This window comes from Engystomops pustulosus, chromosome 5 (assembly GCF_040894005.1).
Source record: "Engystomops pustulosus chromosome 5, aEngPut4.maternal, whole genome shotgun sequence".
Classification (NCBI taxonomy): domain Eukaryota; kingdom Metazoa; phylum Chordata; class Amphibia; order Anura; family Leptodactylidae; genus Engystomops; species Engystomops pustulosus.
This window is the reverse complement of record NC_092415.1, coordinates 65,648,237-65,669,261: the sequence shown is the minus strand read 5'-3', so window position 1 is coordinate 65,669,261 and position 21,025 is coordinate 65,648,237. Positions and strand designations below refer to the sequence as shown.

Below are 21,025 nucleotides of genomic sequence, written 5' to 3'. Positions count from 1 at the left end.
TGGTATGTCAGTAGGGTTTGGGAGATTTATGTGCCTTCTCCTCCAAAAGACTGACAGAGGCATAACGATCTCCCCAAACATATTCCAACTCAATTAAGTATGAGTTGTAGGCTTCCATTAAAAAAATTAAAAAGTCAGTCCTGCAAATTAATAATGTGTGTAATTAACAAATGAACAGAATCACATACCTCAATTAAGGGATATTCTGAGACAGCCGTAAGGAGAACTTTGGAAGACATGGCTTCAGCTCTAACAATTGTTTCTGCATCAGCAGATACAGGCCAAGATGATAAGCTTAACACACATTGGTAAAGCCCAGCCCTTTGAGGTAATAGGAGAAGTTTGACATCTTCCGAAGCACGAGGACCAATTATGGTTTTGTTTTTAAAAATTAGGCACTGGTGGGCTCCAACATCGATCTGAAAAGCAAAGTGCTAAATATTTATTAAAATATTCAAGATAGCCTGCATAAACCATTTGCTTTAGCATACAGTAAAGAAAGGATATATTTATCAAAGCCTGGTTAGGATATATATTATATACAGTATGTAAATCCCCCCCCCCCCCCTTTCAACGCACATACAAATCAGATATTGGTAAGAAATTGGTGGCCTATTCTGGGTTATCCCTTTTAAATTTCCTGTAAAACAGAATAGCATGTGTGTATTAACAATAATGGGAATGTCATGATTAAATCCTTCACAGATGAGGGAACGCTCCAGGACACAGGTCAGTTGCTCCCCAGATGTCCTTATAGGTTTCCGGTCCTTTAGATGGTAATAGTTTCGGTCAGTCATGTTATAATGTAATTATGGTATGGCAAGGGGCACTGTCCGCATGTTGGCATCAGTTTGTGACATAAATGTGGGTCTTAATATGTAAGCGACTAATTCAAAAACGGGTGGTGGTGCTCAGACACGAATAGAGGAGCGTAGTCTTCATATACCGTATTTTTCGGACTATAAGGCGCACAAAAAAGCCTTTGATTTTCTCAGAAATCAAAGGTGTGCCTTATAGTCCAGTGCGCCTTATATATGAACCTCACTTGCAGACAACAGCTGCCTTGAACTGTGCATAGGTCTGCCACCTGCTGGTCATTCATCCTTATAATCAGGTGCGCCTTATAGTCCAGTGCGCCTTATATATGAACCTAGACATTTTAGCAGGCATTTATTGATGGTGTGCCTTATATTCCAGTGCGCCTTATAGGCCGAAAAATACTGTATTCAAAAAGAAATAGAAGCCTGCACTCACCATCCTTAAAAAACCTTGTCTTTATTTCATCTTTCCATTAAAAGGGATTCATAAGCGACACAGGGAGGGATACAGCATGCAGGGGGTATGTGCATGAAGGACAACTCATTTATAGAAAGTTCTTGTTCGTATAGCACGAAACAAGCCTTCCTTCATGCACATACCCCCTGCATGCTGTATACCGTGTCAATTATGAATCCCTTTTTTATGGAAAGATGAAATAAAGACAAGATTTTTTAAGGATGGAGAGTGCAGACTTCTTTTTGAATATATCAGTCATGTTATATATGCATTTCTATTTTTCATTTTTAACACTATGGAGCCCTCAAAACACATGCACTCACAAAAAAAAATAAATAAATAAAAAAAAGCATGAAAGCATACATACTTTTTCTCCATTCACAGAAATACTGATTATTCCAATATTCACTTGCATCCATCTTTCATTGGGATTAAAAATATTTAAAGATGCTTGCGATGCAATCCCAACACAACAAGAGTTAGGGAATGTCACCTCTTCAGGTACCAGAATTTGCCCTTGAACAAAAATAAAATTACATTACCAATAAGCCAATAAACCAATAAGAAACATTTTACTATTCAATAAACTAAGAAAATATTTACCAAAACCAGATGTCATTCTAGTAGTCCAGGGAGCAAGGGCAGCAGGTCCAGTCTGAGAGTCCACAAAATGGATATGATGGCTATTGATTTGACTTCCTGAAGTGTGGGAACCCATTGAAAGCGTGGACAGAATACTGGATGCAACATTTGCAGTCAGTGGAACACCTGTCACTGGGTCATGGATGTTCTGACCCTGAAGAGGATACCCTGCGTGGCTACCAACCGTAAAGTGGGGAACTGGGCTGACACCGGTTACAAACTGCTGTGCAAATGGAGTGGTGGAAAGAGAAGGTCCATTGAAGAGTCTTGGATCAGATGGCAATTTCTGCAAGTCTGTGGCTGGCAAAACCGGCTTAAATCCCTGAGCAAGAACACACTGATGACTGCCAGGGATACTTTGTATAGTATTGTACTTATCCAACAAAGCAGATTGCGAAATGTTACCAGAAGCAGATTTAGATGTGTAAGGTAACCATGCAGGGGCGCCATCTATCTGGGTGGCACAACTTTTCTCAGAACCAAGTGCTTGGTCTTTACCACTTAATGTTGGCTGCCCCATTTCACTTTTCTGTCCATCGGCTTTCAGCAAGTCTCCAGTTTTTGATCCGCTATTAAATGCGGAGTGAGTGTGAAATCCAGAAGGACTTTTGCTTACTTTTGGTGGTTCAGGGTTTTTCTGGTCTTGCCAGGGTAAAGCATTGTTTTGGGTCATTTGCATTTCTGAAGGTGTAGGACTGGCTCTCACTATGGTGGTGCTTAGCTCAATAGTGTTATTGCTCTAAAAAATAAAAAAAAAAATTAGAAAGTAAAAAAAGACATTTAAGATAAGCCGGAAATCTCATCTCAACAGAATATGGTTGTGGCCCCCACTGTTAGAATGGTATAGTGGTGGCAAACAGTGGTGGCGAACCTATGGCATGGGTGCCAGAGGTGGCACTCAGGGCCCTCTCTTTGGTCACCCAGGCCATCGCCCAGCACAAAGGTCACCAAGGAGGTGTGGTCAGAGCTTGATTATCATTGTAGCCTGTTCACCAGACCCATGATTCATCCTGTTAAGAGGATTTTAGAGGGAAACTACAATAACAATCCAAATTTCTCCTTCTTTCTCTTGTATTGGTGTCATCAGGGCGCCAATACGTTTGAAACCTGTGAGGTAAGTGAAAATTGTGATATCTGGCTTTTGCTTGTAGTTTTAGCGCTCGATGCATAAAAAGGTTCACCATCACTGGTATAGCACTATGCTGTCACTCCATGCAAATATATTTAAGTGACCTATTTTTGTCAGTGTTCTAGTCTTTGACTAGTATGCCGGCATACATAAGTAACAAAACTGCAATCTAGTGCAATCTTGTGAGAGAAAGAGTGGCAGAAGGCCCCTCTACTAATGAGGAATTGATGTGTGCCTCAATTTAATGGTGTACCTACCATAACCAAACTGTGTTGGCTACCCTTAGCAAATATATATAAAAAAACTTCAGTGGCCATAGACCTAGAGATATGTTGACAAGCAACCACACTGAGAATTTGCTTGGTATATATTGTTTTTCCTTATTATGGAATATTCTATTGTATTATGGCTTTTTCTTTCTCAAATTTACCTAGAATTAAAAAAAAAAAAAAAAAAAAAAAAAAAACACACACACACACCTACACACATCCCTCACCTTTTTGTTATCAGGGCTCCGAATAGTAGTGTTCTGTAATGTATTCTCTGAGGCCGAAACATAGGTCAGTCTGCTCAGACTAGGACTGAAACATGATGATTCAGGGGACAAACCAGCGTTTGAGAACCTCTGAGATGATGCCAATCCTTGCGGGGAATTTATAGATCTGGTGGGAATTAAACATTTTCCATTATTTATAAAATTTGTGTGGAACGATTTTCAAATTTGTAACCACACAGATGACAATAGAAAAAGACTAGGATTAGGACCTTCTATATAAATTGCTGCATGGGCAGTCGGATCACACACGGCACTATGGAAAATACAGGTGTGGTCATAAACCCACAGAAATACACCAGAGTGAAGTTGGCCCCCCCACCTTGTTCAAATCAAACAAAATTGGTGTCAAACTTTGTGCTACGTTTGTGCAGCAAAAACTTTTGTTTGTGCCACTATCGTTTTTAAGATATTAACCCCTTAAGGACGGAGGGTTTTCCGGCTCATTTCTCGCTCTCCAACTTCAAAAATCCATAACTTTTTCATTTTTCCGTGTACAGACCTGTGTGAGGGCTTATTTTGTGCGTAACAAATTTTACTTTCCCGTAATGTTATTTATTTTAACATGCCGTGTACTGCGAAGCTGAAAAAAAATTCCAAATGTGGAAAAATTGAAAAAAAACCGCACGTGCGTCACGTTCTTGTGGGCTCAGTTTTTACGACTTTCACTCTTCGCTCCAAATAACACGCCTACTTTATTCTTTGGTTCGGTGCGATCGCGGTGATACCAAATTTATATAGGTTTTATTGTGTTTTAATACATTTTCAAAAATTAAACGAATGTGTACAAAAAAGAAAAAAATTTTTTTGCCATCTTCTGACGCTAATAACTTTTTCATACTTTGGCGCACGGAAATGTGTGAGGGGTCATTTTTTGCGAAATGAGGCGACGTTTTCATTGCTACCATTTTGAGGTCTGTGCGACATTTTGATCATTTTTTATTTCATTTTTTATGTTATGTAAAAAGGTGTAAAAGTCGCATTTCGGACATTTGGGCGCCATTTCCCGCCTCGGAGGTCACCGCCGGCCGTAACCGTTTTTATATTTTGATAGATCGGGCATTTTGGGACGCGGCGATACCTAATATGTCTGTGATTTTTACTGTTTGTTATGTTTTATATCCGTTCTAGGGAAAGGGGGGTGATTTGAACTTTTAATATTTTATTAATTTTTTTTATTTTTTAAACTTTTTTTTTTCTTTTTTTTTTCACTATTTTTTAGACCATCTAGGGTACAATAACCCTAGATCAGCGATGGCTAACCTATGGCACTGGTGCCAGAGGTGGCACTCGGAGCCCTTTCTGTGGGCACTCAGGCCATCACCAGAGATGAGTCCAGGTATCTTCCTGCAGGCCCAGACAGCCCAATGCTTGCTGTGCACAGAGCTATTTTAAAGTGACAGCTGAACCTGGGACTATTTTCTGCTTTATTGGTGTCCTCAGAGTGCTGCTATCAATGAAAACTGTGACAGAGAAGGGAGTATAAATCATAAATTAAATTTCTGTGTTGGCACTTTGCGATAAATAAGCGGGTCTTTGTTGTAGTTTGGGCACTCGGTCTCTAAAAGGTTCGCCATCACTGCCCTAGATGATCAGATCGCTCCTACCATATACTGCAATACTACAGTATTGCAATATATGGCGTTTTTGCAGGTCTTACATTACAATGAGCCACTGGCTCATTGTAACGAACCTGCATAAACCATGTAGCCTCGTGTCAAGAGAAGACCCGAGGCTACCATGGTAACCGATCGCCGCCCCCCGATGACGTTCGGGGGCGTGGCGATCGAAAAAAAGATGGCGGCGCCCGCGCGCCGCCGTCTTTTAAACGCCGCCCGCGACTTTGCGGGCGGCGTTTAGAGGGTTAATAGCCGCGATCGGTGCAAGCACCGACCGCGGTTATTAGCGGTGGGGGTTTTGTGCAAAATGCAAAAACCCCCACCTCTGTATGAAGAGGACTCAGCCCGTGAGCCCTCTTCATACTTCCCTTATACCTCTGCGCCGTAGAGCTACGGCGCAGAGCGTTAAGGGGTTAATGAAAGTTTCCAGAGGTCAACCAGCCCCACCCACATTGCCCAAACCAAACTGGTGCTGAACAATTCTGCTACGTTTGTGCTGCTCAAATTTTTGTTTGTGCTGATTTTGTTTTGAATTAATGAACAAAAAAATTTAAAAAGGTCAAAAGTTCAAGCAGCCCCCCCCCCAATTAACGAATCAAACAAACCTGGTGTCAAACGTTAGTGCTACGTTTGTGATGGTTTGTGCTGCAAAGATTTTCGTTTGTGCCGCTATAATTTTTAAGGTATGTTCAGGTGTTTACATAGGTTAAAGGTGTTTAGGATGAACTGGTAAAAAACAAACAGTGACAGTTCCTTGGTTTGATCGCCAGGGGAAACTAGCAAACACATTGTACTTTGGAAGAAATGAACTCTGATAACCTCTGGAAAAAAGTATGACTATCTTCAAAACAATAGCAGCACAAACAAAAATTTTTGCTGCAGAAACCAGCACAAACGTAGCACTAACGTTTGCCACCAGTTATGTTCGATTCGGTTAATGTGGGGGGGCTGCTTGAACTTTTGACCTTTAATTTTTTGTTCATATATTCAAAACAAAAGCCGCACAAATCAGGACAAACGTAGCAGAATTGTTCCGCACCAGTTTGGTTTGGGCAATGTGGGGGGGCTGGTTGACCTGTGGAAACATTCATTAATATCTTAAAAATGATAGCGGCACAAACGAATATTTTTGCTGCACAAACCAGCACAAACGTAACAAACGTTTGACACCAATTTTATTTGATTTGAACAAGGTGGGGGGGGGCGCCCAACTTCACTCAGGTCAGAAATACACAAGGGCGTGTGTTAGCTGCAAAAACTATGGCTAACACGTGTCCCTATTGTACAGTAATGTTACCACTTAAAAATACTATATTGATTAACACACATTAAGGCTACAAGCGTATGGGGGACATCTGTACAGCTGCAAACTCCCGCATGGAGCGATACGGTGCTGCACACGTACCGCTCTGTACACGGGAAAAAGATGGGACATATCCTATCATTCCCTGTGTTATGGGCAGTGCGCAAATGATTGCTATGGAGAGGGGAGGGGTCACCCCTCCTCTCCATCACAGCGAACACATGCCCTCAGGGCTGCATACGTTCGTGTTAATGTAGCCTAACATGTATTTTGATTAACCACAATTGCAGCTGGTTTGTTACATCTATAGGAGAGGGCACACTACATTAAGCCTACAAACAGCTACTTTAGAGATGGATTTAAGACTCACATTAGCAAGCAGGATGATAAATCAGGGACACTTACTCCTAGATCCAGGCACTGTGACTGTGGTAATTTTCGTATATTTGTTATCCATGGCCTCTACATTTAAAAATTCTGCCCCTCTGTGCTGTAACTTCACAAGCTGTTACACTGTGCAGGAGCATGTCTCCCCCTCCATTCTCTGCAGGCGAGTGCTCCAGCACAGTGTAACAACCTGTGAAGACAGAGCACCGAGGGACTCTGGTAAAAAGCCCTAGAGCCCTTCTGGCTTATTACATGAATTTTTAAAGTTGATTTCAGAAGGGAAGGAGGCCATGGATAACAAATCTAAGAATACCACAGTTGTGGTCTGCAGATCTATGAGTAAGTGTCGCTGGTTTATCATGCTTGATTTTGATGGTAGAATTCTTTTAACAGATATGTGAACTTGTGTTCATCAGTGTTTTTTTTCGTTCAGAGAAAAGCAAGAAGGTACCCTTGGTCAGGTGGCTTTATGGAGTCCTGGCTTGGAGAGGAATGAATCAAAGGGCAAGTAGATGGTCTAAAACTGTAATGTTCCTCTTCTACTGTTTGCCCACCATAGTCTGCAAAACAGTTGCATGATAGAAAATAAAAAGACTGTTGTTCAACATCACACAAACATGAAGATATCTCCAGTGACTAGAAATGAAATTTACTATACAAGTTTTTATACTTGCAAACTGCTTTAGAATTGTAAGATCACAAGAATACATTTTGAGGGGAAGCAATTGAGGAAAGAGATGCTATGTATACTTACTGTATGGACATACTAAAAAAATGTATTGATTAGACATAGGTGAACTGCTAAAGCATACAGTGCATTTAAAGCAGTAATGTTCTTCTAAGGCTTGAGTTACACGTTGGATAACATGAGAATTGTTCCAAACACACAGGTATGTTACATCAGCTCTCCAGCTAGAATAATCTTAAAAGAGCTCAGTATCTGTCGCATCTCAAAACCGTAAAGAACTCCTGAAATATCTCCTGTGTGCTGCATCAATATAAAAGTGAGCAGATTCTCTGCATGCTCTCACATATATAAAGAAGCAGAAGCTGTATGGGACGTTACAGAGAAATACTTACAACAGTAGCTGTACAGACTACACAAATACTTTAAGCTACAGACGTATGTCTCACCGTTCCAACCTTCACTGGTTTCTTTACACAGTAAATTAAAATTTTCTAAATAGGCCTTATACACACATCAAGATGAGTGAGTTCTTATAAGGAAAGGTTTAGTGCAAAATAAAACCAGAACTTAACTGCTTGACATCTGCCAAACAGCAATATTTGTAGACATCATGACAGTGGCCCATTTTAAATAGTTAATTCTTGTCAACCATAGCACCTAGAGACAGTTCTGATGTCATTTTTAAAGAGAACCTTCCCTTTAATATTAAATGAAGTTTCTAGTTGCTGCAGAACAGCAGATATCCACTGTTAAATGATTTTATACAGCTCTCTATTGCCAACTTTAACAGTGGATATCTCAGGTTCTGTGATGGCTAGAAACAGTAAAGAGATCATCCCGTTACCGACAAGTGACGTATCAGTATGTCACACATTGGCTGCGAGTCTATGGAGAGGGCTCACAGGCTGAGCCCTCTCCATACAAGCAAACACCCACCAGTAATACCCGCTATCGGTCTTTGTAAGAGCCAAAGCTGTAAGTTTTCTGGCCATTTGTTACAATGGGCCAATGGCCCACTAAAATCCCCATGTACTGCCATTCTGTAGTATTCTAGTATACGGTAGGATCAGACAACCTAGGGATAAAGTACCCTGGGGGGGAGATCTAAAGTATATATATATATATATCACCCCCTTTACCTAGTACTGATATAATAAAAATTATAAACATTGTTGGGCCCGTGTCACTGTATCCCAAAATGACTGATCAAAATATAACTATACAATGTTATTCCCGCAGTTTAACCCTGTAATAGAAAATAGCACCCAAATCTCCAAAACACCACTTTTTCACCACTTTTGCAACATATATAAAATGTAATAAAAAGGGATGAAAAGGCTGCACAGTGCTCAAAATGGTAGCAATGAAATCATCTCATCTTGCAAAAATTAAAAAAAAAAATGACACAGCTCTTTAAATGGAAAAATTTTAAAAAGTTAGTTTACTTTTGAATGTGGGAAGTGAAAAATGAAGTGGCAAAATTCGAAAAAAGGCCTGGTCTTTTTCGATATATTAAAATGGAGATTCTCCTCTTTACTATGCCACAGTTCAGAAGATATAACTTGGAACACATCTACTGCACATATGCAAGATTTTGATGAAGAGGAGAAGTGATATCAGCATGAAGAGGCAGTGTGTATAAAGCTGTGGGAGGGCAAGCAATGCTCTGGGGAGAGTGTATAAGCCTGTGAAGCTGAAGTGTGGTGCAGCACTGGGGACAAGACCTGGGCGGAGGCTCATTTAAATAATTCTAAAACTTAATTTTTGGATTAATGGGACCAAAAATAAAAAAAATATGGAGACAACCATGTTCACTGTGCTGAGCTAAAAACATAAGTGTCGCTGGTTTATCATGTACAAAATTGGCACCAGTATTAACCGGTTAAGGAAACGGGCCCTTTCCCGTTTTTTTCATTTCCATTTTTCACTCCCCACCTTTAAAAATCTATAACTTTTTTATTTTTACATGTAAAAAGCTATGTGACGGCTTGTTTTTTGCGTAACAAATTGCACTTCATAGTGATTGCATTGAATATTCCATGCCATGTACTGGGAAGCGGGAAAAAAATTCCAAATGCAGTGAAAATGGTGAAAAAACGCATTTGTGTCGTATTCTTGTGGGCTTGGATATTACGGCTTTCACTTCACGCCACAAATGACACATCTAATTTATTCTTTGGGTCAATCCGATTACAGGGATACCAAATTTGTATAGGTTTTATAATGTTTTCATACATTTACAAAAATTAAAACCTCATGTACAAAATTTTTTTTTTTATTTTGCCGTCTTCTTGTGCTTATAACTTTTTCATACTTCGTTGTATGGAGTTGAGGGTGGTGTCATCTTTTGCGACTTTTGATGAGGTTTTCAATGATATTACTTTTAGGACTGTACGACTTTTTGATCACTTTTTATAGAATTTTTAATTTTTTTTTAAATGGCAAAAAAGTGCCATTTTCGACTTTGGATGCGATTTTCCGTTACGGGGTTAAAACGCAGTGAAAAACCGTTATTATATTTTGATAGATCAGGTATTTTCGGACGCGGCGATACCCAATGTGTTTATGATTTATATCAGTTCTAGGGAAAGGGGGGTGATTTGAATTTTTAGGGTTTTTTTATTATTTTTTTTTTTACTATTTTTCAGACTCCCTAGGGTACTTTAACCCTAGGTTGTCTGATCGATCCTACCATATACTGCCATACTACAGTATGTGAGACCCGAAGCTACCATGGCGCCGGATCGGCGCTCCCCGATGACGTCACGGGGAGCGGCGATCCTCGGAAAGATGGCGGCGCCCATGCGCCGCTATCTGTTTGAAGCCGCCGGCAGCGATCAGCAAGAAAACACCCGCGATCGGTGCCGGCACTGATCGCGGGTGTTACCGGTAAGCCTTTGCTGCAATATGCAGCAGAGACTTACCGGCTATGGAGAGGGCTCGGCAACCGGTTAAATAACATTTAATAAACTTTGTAAACATTAAAAACATTAAATTTAAACAACATTTTAAAACCATAAACCAGATGTCTAGACCACACAGCTGCAATGTAGTAGGATTTACACTCAATTGCTTTTTTTACCTGACATTTTCTGATGTCCTCCAAATGAAAGAGGCTGGAAACTAACATGCTTCTGAGAGGGATCGTCCCGTACATTTTGGGTCTCCTTTGAAAAATGTGTGGATTTTGGATCACTCGGTATATGAGACACAGATTTCTTTAGGTTACTTGAAAAACAAGATTTCAAAGAATTATTCTCCTTGATGCTTTTGTCATTGGATAAGCGAATATCTCTCTCAGTGTTATCTTTCAAAACATTTGGGTTTTGTGGAAAAAGAGATGAAGAATTTTGTTTGTATTTATTTTGCGTTTTTTCCGGATTTAAGTTTTCAGGAGCTCTGGTTTTAGTTTCATAGATTTCTGATGAACAGCTATTCTTAGCCCTGAGATTGCCTGATGAGGCATCCTGTAGTAATGATGGATCTTTACAGACGGTAGTTGTAGAAAGCAGTTTCTCACAACCACCTTGAACTTCCGTAGGATACTCCGGCTTTCTTAAGTCCTGCTTTTGAACATCTGTGATATTGGCAAGATCTGTAGTAGAGTTTTGGAGATGCTGTTTATACCCCAAAGACAGGTTCCAGGTACAATCCTTTACAGAGTGTGCAAAGCTTTCAAGGTCAGTGTCCTGGTCATTTTTCACTGTAGCTATGAGATATTTTTCCATATCAAAAGTTCCTGTATCGCCCTTTTGTCCAGATGAATTTAACAACAGTTTTGAATGTTGAATATCTGAAGTTGCATTCAAGAATTGTTTTTTATTTTTATTTGACAAAGCCATGATCATTGCTGCCAATTCTGAAGGGTCAGCAGTGCAAGATGCATTTGCTAGTGCTGTAGCAATGGTGCTTATGCTAAGCATGGAGGCTTCAGCTGTTTGGTCTAGTTTAAGAAATGAATTGTATCCTTTGATAGAAGGCTGGTTCTGCAAGGAAAGAACGGACCAAAAAAATAAATAAATAAATAATATATATATATATATATATATATATATATATATATATATATATATATATATATATATATATATTCACAAATAACGTCATTAGGAGTGATGTTTCACATTTTCAAGAAATTCAGGTTTTAAGTTTCTAAATACAACACTAAATAATGGAAAACCCCATAAACTACCAATTTAGAAAAAACACCAATACACCAATACCAAAAAACTAACACCAATGTAGAAACTGCACCCCTCAACATAAAGAGGAATAGGGAAAAAAAAACTTCTTAGCTTTAGTGATGGTAGACGTATCCTACTAGATGTAAAGTTCAGCAACAGTGCAGCGAATGGTGAATCCCCACATCAAAAAAAATAAAATAAAGGACCTGCCGTACTATTAAGGGTTTTAAGTAGTGTCAGGACCATATGCTATCAAAAAGTTAGAAAGAAGTGTAATGGGTAATACACCACACTGCTGAACCTATTATACCTCATTCGGTCACAAAAATTGACAGCAAATGCTGCTCTAATTCATAACTACATTATCCCACTAGGTCTCTCAAATCTTTTCAGAGGAATAACTTTGATTTTCTGTGGACAAGGCTTATTTTATGCGAGAAGTCATAATCTTGTCAGTGGAACCTTTTGCGGCACATTAAAAAAAAAAGGATTAAAAAAAGTGAACGGACGGCGCTCGCCAGGCAGGTCCAAATAATGCTTCTAATTTATTGTACAGCTTATTACAGACACAATGGTACAAGGTATGTGGGAGTTTTTCCTGATTTATTTTATTTCTTCTACTCATATTTAAAGGGGGCGTTGGGGGGGGGGGCGCGGGGGAAAAACCATTCACTGCTTGTTCCAATTTTAGGTCCTGCAAAGGCAGGAACTTAGGCATGTAGTTGTTAGGCAGTTGATAGGATTCCCCAAAAGAGCAGGGGAAAACACGTAGTACCCTTAACAAGCAGTTTTCATCACATCAAGTGTCAGGAAGGTGTAAAGTGTTTTCTACTATTTTACCATTAGTGACTACTGTGGTATATTATTAGGAGGTCAGTTTCTTAGATTAAATATTACAAAAAAAAATAAAAGTAATATAATCTAATCTTAATTCTTTGATCCAAAAATTTGATTATATAACTAAGCATAAAAAAAAGGCTTCCAGAATTGTGAAGCACTGTAGGCATTATATGTAACATAACAAGTTGATGTTAAATCAAAATTATACCTGTACACTCTCCTTGTATTCTTTATCATGTTTATCTGTATGTGGTATACTTTCTTGCGCCCTTATATCAAATGTTGTTGACGTCACTTTCTCATCATCCGGTAAACATCCAAGATCTTCTAAGAAAAGAAAAGTGTAAAAAAAAACAATTGCGTTTTTTTACTAGAAAGACAAAATACAAAAAAAAACTCAAAAACATAACCACCAACTTCATGATTAGGGTTCCAGTTGCTGGGGGCTTTAGGAAAAAGTCATCAGTTTCTTCATTCTTTCCTTTCTCAGAACAAATGGCAATTAATAAAAAGCAGTGATGGCGAACCTTTTAGTGGCAGAGTGCCAAAAAAAAAAAAAACCCCAAACCTCCCCTTATTTATTGCGAGGTGCCAACCAAAAACTAAAGCGGTAACTTATTGCTCCCTTTTCTTCAACAACTTATAATCATATTGGCCTCCTGAGGACACCAACACAGTAGAAAGATGGAAAATTTACATCATTTAAGCTTCTTTCCAGGGTCCAGCAGGAGGTCCTCCAAAAATAATTCGGCCCTGTCTATACATTCTCCCTCTTCCTACAGTCCCAAGTAGAAAAGTAAGTGTCAAAATATGACAAATATGCCATAGGTTCGCCACCACTGCTGCATAGTATTTGAGGGCCATATATACTAAGCCAAAATACTAAAAGGCGTATAAATCTGTAAAAAAAAATAAGAAAATAACTAAAAGATCAAGTCAAACCTGGAGTTAAGGTATCATCACAAAATTTGATGGTTTCATCTTGTTCTGAATTGCCTGATATAGTTGAATTCCTCAATAATACAATAGGTTCTTGTTTCTCCGGGGAAATAATATGATAACCAAAAGAAGGCTGTTCAAAAACGAAACACAAATTATTATAGCCAGTGATATAAATCTAGTACAAAAGTATTTCTATCTCATGTAAATAAAACACATGCTGTATTATTAAGATATAAAACGACCAATCAATGCAAGTCCTAGATGAGAGCATCCTGAAGTGTGCTTATACAGGGGAGAGGAAGCATCAACAGATCTACTTACAGACCCCAATTTACAGTATAATCAAAAATAAAGAGGAAAAATATATACAAACCCGTTTTACATCTGTTCCTCCACCAAGGCATCCCAAAGCCTCTGATCTTTGACCAAAGAATTCCCCTAAGGAAAGACGCAAGTAGCTTGCCTCTTCCTGAGATAAATTGGAAATTTGAGATGCTTTTAGTAATACTTGACCAGCAACTGGAAGCTTCCATGAAGTATCTCCCATGTTGAGAGAGTAATTCTCCAAATCCATTTTCTCTTCCTTATGGGGGAAAACAAGCACATTTTTAAAAATATTTGATACATATTTTCAGTAATGAAATACATAAAATTAAAGAAAATACTTTACAAAGTTTTATTTTATATTAAAGCAAAGAGGCTCATTCTCCACCCACCTCCTTGATCATGATGCATTCATAAGCCTAAATTAGATTGCTCCAATGTATCTTTTTGATGAGGAGTGTTTGGGAGTCTCAGGTATTTTTGTAAAACACTTTACAGGCGGTCCCCTACTTAAGGACACCCGACTTACAGACAACCCATAGTTACAGACAGACCCCTCTGCCCACTGTGACCTCTGGTGAAGCTTTCTGGATGCTTTACTATGGTCCCAGACTGCAATGATCAGCTGTAAGGTGTCTGTAATGAAGCTTTATTGATAATCCTTGGTCCAATTACAGCAAAAATTTTGAAACTCCAATTGTCACTGGGACAAAAGAAAAAAAATTGTCCAGAACTTCAATTATAAAATATACAGTTTCGACTTACATACAAATTCAACTTAAGAACAAACCACCAGACCCTATCTTGTATGTAACCCGGGGACTGCCTGTATTAATCTCTTAGTAACTGGACTGTTGCCCAAGCACTTTCTGCTATATATTTCAAAAGCCTTAAGTTTTTATATTTTCCCCATACTGTAGCTATAGGAGAGCTTGTTGGTTTCATTGTTGCAATGGTGCCATTTTGAGGTGCATTTACTGCAAAATTTTAATTAACCCATCTTCAGGGGATTTACAGAAAAACTAACAGAATTCCAAAAGTAGATGCACTGTAAGGGTTCCTACCCCCGCTAGACCATGAGGAAATCCAGGCACACTTTAAATGATTTATACGAAAATTTATTGTTGAAAAATAAAATTTTTGTGCAATGTTTTGGCAATATCTCACCTTTGACCAGCACAAATGCCCCTACACAAGGAGGAAAGGAGATAGTGGACATCCAAGTAAATGGATTCAGCGTTCTGCAATGTGCATGTCTGTGCTAATTGAATTGTGCCGTCTTCAGGGGAATACGGCAGTAATTTTATAATTACAAAAATACACCAAAAATAAACTGGCCCAATACTTGAGAGTGGCTTTACATGTGCCTAGTTTGGGCAGTGTACTACAGAGTCCCTGCTGAAAGATAACCTATCTGGGGAAACGAATCCCCAAAATGAAGCATATCTACAATAAACTGCCATTCGATACATTGCCCCTTTCCCTACGTTGTCCCTCTACATGCCTGTAATCATAAACAATCAGGTACTAAAGTTGTATGCAAATGACCTGAGAGAGTTCGAATGAGTCATTATCATATCCAAGCTGTACGGCTTATTCATTAAGGGGAGGCACAGCCACATCCCCAGTACTTGACTGACAGCCTGTATGATGATGTGGTACTACAGCGCTGGCTCCTCTCTATTCTTCCTGGTGCTGGTGGCCACGCCCCCTGCAGCCTACGTGTGTATTCAACTGGTCCAGGATGCAGCCATGTGTATAGCAGAACATGTCATGTACTTGTGTAGCTGATGTCCGTGTCTCACACGTGTGTATAAGCAAAACACAGAATGTCATCAGGTAAAGCAGACACTAGCAATTAAATGCATCCAAACCAAAGCCCGACCCCTAGGACTACACAGAGGATTCTCTCAAGGTGCAAGGTAAATCATAGCACACAATTATATGGTAATGCAAAAACTTTGAGAAAGCAGAATGTAATGGGCTTCTCTAACCTGTCTTTAGCGAAAATGAGGTCCCTGGTGACAGGTTCCCTCTAATGGTAACCTTTCATCAAGAGCAAGCACAATAAACTTCCTTCTGCGATGCCTTTTAAGAAAAGTGCTGTGCAGGCATTCCAGCAGAGATCTGCCTCCTCCCACCATCAAAATCCTTCCCCAAACTTTCTTACTTTGTCTATGTTGGCTCCACGAACCATCACTTGGCTCCAGCCATCATTGGGGGGGGGGGGGGGGGTGAGAAGCTCCCACAGAGTGCTAAATACACAAGGCTGTGAGAGGGACAGCTTTCTGCTAAGTACATAAAGTGGACAGGTAGAGGATTTACTGTGTGTTCAGGCTGAGATTTGTAGAGACACAGAGCTGCCAATCAAAAGAAGGCAGCCTGGTACAGACCTGACTTTTCTATTCAGAATTGGACTCTTGTCTATTTATTTGCATATCAGAAAAATGGTTTTAATTAAATTACAGTTATCTCAGTGGCAGATAATTTTAGGCGATATGGGGACAATATAGTAAAATATGGGCGACAGGTCTTCTTTAACCAAGATGTAGCACAGCTGACACTGCAATAGTTATAATGTCTGTGCTGCTATTTAATGTGAAGTACAATATACCAATAAGGTGCTTGTAGTCCTGTCCCCAGGAATGGGCTCAGTCCATGAAGCAGGACCCAGCAAGTGTGGAGCCACTTAGATTGTGGTTTGCTAATCCCTTGTTAATAACAACATTATTTGACAGACACCTTAGCCAACAGTTTATATATAGTGAATGAGAAAAGAAAGCTCATCTCTCAGAACAGAAAGATTGAGTATAAGGATATCTGTTGTAAGGGGAAAATCGAGCAGCCACTTTATAATTTAGAGCAGTGCTCCCCAGCCTTTTGATAACCAGGAATAAGCTGCGCCCAAAAATTTTTTCCAGAGACCAGGTTGGGTGCACAATTATGCTTTTTCTGTGGTTTGCCTTTTAGGAAGGGGGATCAAAAAAAGCAGTCATTACAACTCCAGCCTCCTTCTTCATCCCACCTACACACTCATAATATTGCCCTGTTGTAAACTCTCCCCCCCTTCTTTAACATAATATATATATATATACATACATACATACATATACATACACATACATATATACATATACACACATACACACCTTTCCTCGCTCCCCGAAGCAGCAGTCTTCCCTTCAGCAGACTGCTCTGAACCATCACATCTGCCAGCTTCAGCCCAATGTGCATCCCCTGCACAGAGAAAGCTGCTGCGGCTTTTGGGGATCGAGAAAGGTGATAATTGGATTTTTTTTTTTTTAGTGGGTTCTTTGGGCCGTGGCTGGGTATTACACAGAGCAGCATTTGGGGTACACCGATTTAGAAGTATAATTAAAGATCGGTTTCGCATACAAATCTAATGGATGTTTCAAATTTATCACAGAATATGGGATACTACTACCTGACATTACAAAATGAAAAGAGCAAAAATATAAATGTGGAAAATAAATAACGCAAAAAAAAAAAAATGTTAAATTCAACAACAAGCATTAAAATTAAAGCTTACCTGAATGAATTTATTTTCTTTCTCAAATTCTTCCTGGTCTTCATCAAGCATAGCCAGAACATCATCTGTTACAATTAAAACAACAGCAATGACAAAAAGAAAAGGAAAAAAAAAACAAACAAAGAAAAGAATTTTTTGCAAAGAAAAAAAATTGTCCTTTGTAAATTTACCCCATCCAGCTCAACAAAAAAAAACAAAAAACAAAAACAAAAACACACTTACTTCCTGCAATAAAATCTCCATTTTCAAAGTCATGTGCAGAGTCAGACAAGCCTGCAGCTTCTTTTTGAAACGGCTTATAGTAAGCAAGATCAGTAACCCACTTTCCTTCTTCATTTTGATAAACAACACTACTACTATGTGCTTGATTTCCTGTATAAAAAGAAAAGCAATATAGTTTATTACACTGAAAACTAATGGAAATAGAGTGGTTCTCACTAGGATCTGTCTGTAGCTGGATATTGTGGGCCGAAAAGAAAAATTAACGGTAATTGCAGTGTTTGCAGGAGAAACTAAAGGCCATGTTGGGAAAGGGGGTGTAAAAGATTCACACACTGAAGTACACCGCCCAGGCATCAGGCTTAAAGCAGAAATGCCCCCCCCCCCCCCCCCCAATAATTCTGATAAGGGTGCTGGGTAAGGTAGTCATAACAATGCCTAATGAACAGAACAAGAAGACAGCCCTGGGTGCCCTAGTCAGGCCCCTGGCTGCCCTAACAAACCAAATCAAATAAAAATGTGCATGGAGAATGAACAGAAAGTAGGAGATCTCTGTACAGAGACTTTGCCCAATAAGGCCGCCTTGTAATCGTGTTTAGACTTATGTGGATAGTTGGGAATCTGTTTATTTTGGAGCAGATATACTGGTTTGGCTTTAATCCCACATTATGTCATTTCACTTCTTGAAAAATCATTCTTGGTGTTAAAGGGGTATTCCCATGAGGAGAAAAGTTTCTTATATGTACTTAGGATAAAAAAATAAAATAAAAAAATAACATTCTCTACTTCAATGTTATCAACAAAAATGTAGCATTTCACAGATAAAAGTATAACCTGTCTATCAGCCCTGGTGTAGACAGTTTAAGTTGTCCCTAGACACAACCCTGTTACTTCTGACTTAAAGGCGTATTCTCGTCTGGGCATTCACATTCAATTTCATTAATCTGCCATGTATACACATTTCTTCAATTAGATGTTATTAAAAGAAATTTACCTGTGTGAAGATAATTTCTCATAAATGTAGCCATTTGGTCCCTTAGAAACAAGACTTAATCCTTGGATACGACCACCACTGCTGGAGTGATTGCACAAAGACACAGGGTGCTGGTATATGAAATGAGAGTCTAGGAGTCACTGCAGGTGCCACAGCTGTTCTGTAGTAATGATTGCTGAAGCCAGGTGGTCAGGCAGGAGTCAATAGCGCAAGTCTGGCCATTGTTGGCAAAACGTGAGGTGGTCTTATCCGAGGAAGCTATCTAGTTTCTAAGGGACAACATGGCTACATTTATGAGAAATTATCTTCACACAGGAACATTTCTTTAATTACATTCAATTGAAGAAATGTTTACTATGGTAAATGAATGAAATGTAAATGTCTAGATAGGATTTCCCCTTTAAGGTCAGTCGCCATCTTGGTTATCTGTGTGACATTGTGCAGCCGAAATTCCTGTCTGTCTCTGTACAGAAAGCAGAGAGAGACAGAAATTTCAGCTGCACGGTGTCACATAGATATCCAAGATGGCAGCTGACCTTAAAGGGGTACTCCCATCGGTGAGTAATGGGCATCTCATGGCTCTGATGTGTTTCATCTCTCTTTCTATGTGTCAGATACTAGTACAATGTTATGAAGCTAAATAAAAGTGTATATAAACCTTGTATCCACATAATCTAACCACATTTTGAGCTCACAGAACTAGATGGATTATAATGTGTCTTGTTAGAGAGTTCCCGTCCGCAATCTGGAATGTTGCACTGACCATCACTGAGTGATGGGAGTAAAAAAAAAGGCTGTCACTCAGCTAAACCAGTTCTCTATGGTGTACTGAAGAGATGCAGCCATGTTTAAACAGTGCCGTCTACAGTTGGGAATCTGCTCCTTCTGGAATACATTTACTGGTTTGGTGTTAATCCTGTATCATATCATTAGGCTTCTTAAAATTCATGTTTGATGTTAAGGAGGCTGCCTTACAAAGTAGCAAAAGGGGCAAGGTTTTCCTTGTCCTACTGTGGAAAACTTTTTGCATATTTCATGGTGAAGAGAGTCTTATAAACCACTTAATCTAAGGGGTTTTCACCAACAATGACAGTCAAATACTGCCCTCAGCTTTTGAGCCTGCAACATCTAAGGTCCTTAAACTTTTCAATTCAAGGTCCTTAATTTATGCACTCATTGCAAATTGTGACCACACAAAAAAAGTTTCAGGCATAATTTGCCCCATAATCTGTGCAAAAATTAGCCTCCCAAAAAAGATCACCTTTGCATCAACTAATACGGTAATTAAAATTGCTTAAGTGTGACTTTACAATAGAATTAAGAATCTGAAAGCCATTTATGTTTGCAAACCTACCTTTCTGAATATTACTCTGCTGAAAGCTCCACTGAAATGATGGCACTTCACTCGTTTGCCAGATGTCTTGGGGAGTCCCTGTCTCGTTGGAACCAGTAGGGGATAAATACGTTTCTGCTATTCGACTGACATTTCCCTTATTAGCAGTGTCCCAGCTGGCAGCATCCTCAAATCCAGACGTATGGTTTGCATGTGAGAAAAGCTGTGAAAAATTTGAGGTTTCTGAACGAAAATCTCCATTTGAAACTCTGCCATCTTGGAAATATAGAGAGTTAAGGTTTTGTTTTGGATTTAAACATGATGAATTTGGAGTGAATGAGCTCTGTTTAAAGGAAATATAAAAGAAACACATTTGATTAGAGTTGGCACAATGTTTTTTAGCCTTCTTTCTGATTTTCCTGCTCTACGAATATACTGTTGAGACTGAAGAATAACCTTTACAAGTGCAGTGAGGCAAGCTGTGCTTCACCAGAGGCCTCATGCAGACTAGTAGGAGCTTTGCACCTGTCATTTGTCACTTTTTCTGCACTACTGAGGCTGGGCTTGTTCTCAAATACTGTACAGAAAAAGCAGAGTATGACTGAAGTCACTCAAACTGAATGTGAAAGATTTGTAAGGATGCCTGCTGCTTAGCCAAGCTGAATTCAGCATTGTAGAATGCCTGCCTGAGATCTTGCCAATTCCATCTCAATCTCTTTTCAGGCTGTCACTAGCTGTAGAGTTTTCTTGGCTCTGATATGTCCTATAGTTAGTGATTGAAAGTAGGAATGAAACAATCACACAAACAATCTTGTTTAGACTAGCTCGCCATTAGTCTGCATTCACACGAATGTGTGATTTTTCCAGTCCTGTGGGAATCCATATATCCCATAGACTTATATTGTGCATACGGAACGGAAATAGGAGAGAATAGGACATGTTCTATATTTTTATCCGGCTCACTTATGGAATGGTGGGCTTTACGGTCATGTAAATGGATAGCCTTATTGCTCATTGAAATTAATGTGACCATACGCTACCCG

The 21,025-nt window shown here is 39.3% G+C and overlaps 1 protein-coding gene across 1 annotated transcript in view; it reads right to left on the bottom strand.

Moving 5' to 3' along the window:
• The window catches only part of CEP192 (centrosomal protein 192), a 90,844-nt gene that overhangs the window by 28,301 nt on the left and 41,518 nt on the right, over positions 1 to 21,025 (bottom strand). Inside the window, exons 20-31 of the mRNA XM_072154750.1 lie at positions 20,004 to 20,325; positions 17,659 to 17,808; positions 17,437 to 17,501; positions 13,936 to 14,145; positions 13,563 to 13,692; positions 12,829 to 12,947; positions 10,679 to 11,582; positions 7,360 to 7,468; positions 3,543 to 3,708; positions 1,879 to 2,656; positions 1,643 to 1,791; positions 189 to 419 (exon numbers count right to left, since the gene is read on the bottom strand). Of these exons, the coding sequence (XP_072010851.1) occupies positions 189 to 419; positions 1,643 to 1,791; positions 1,879 to 2,656; positions 3,543 to 3,708; positions 7,360 to 7,468; positions 10,679 to 11,582; positions 12,829 to 12,947; positions 13,563 to 13,692; positions 13,936 to 14,145; positions 17,437 to 17,501; positions 17,659 to 17,808; positions 20,004 to 20,325 (3,333 nt within the window). The remainder of the gene's footprint in view (positions 1 to 188; positions 420 to 1,642; positions 1,792 to 1,878; positions 2,657 to 3,542; positions 3,709 to 7,359; positions 7,469 to 10,678; positions 11,583 to 12,828; positions 12,948 to 13,562; positions 13,693 to 13,935; positions 14,146 to 17,436; positions 17,502 to 17,658; positions 17,809 to 20,003; positions 20,326 to 21,025) is intronic.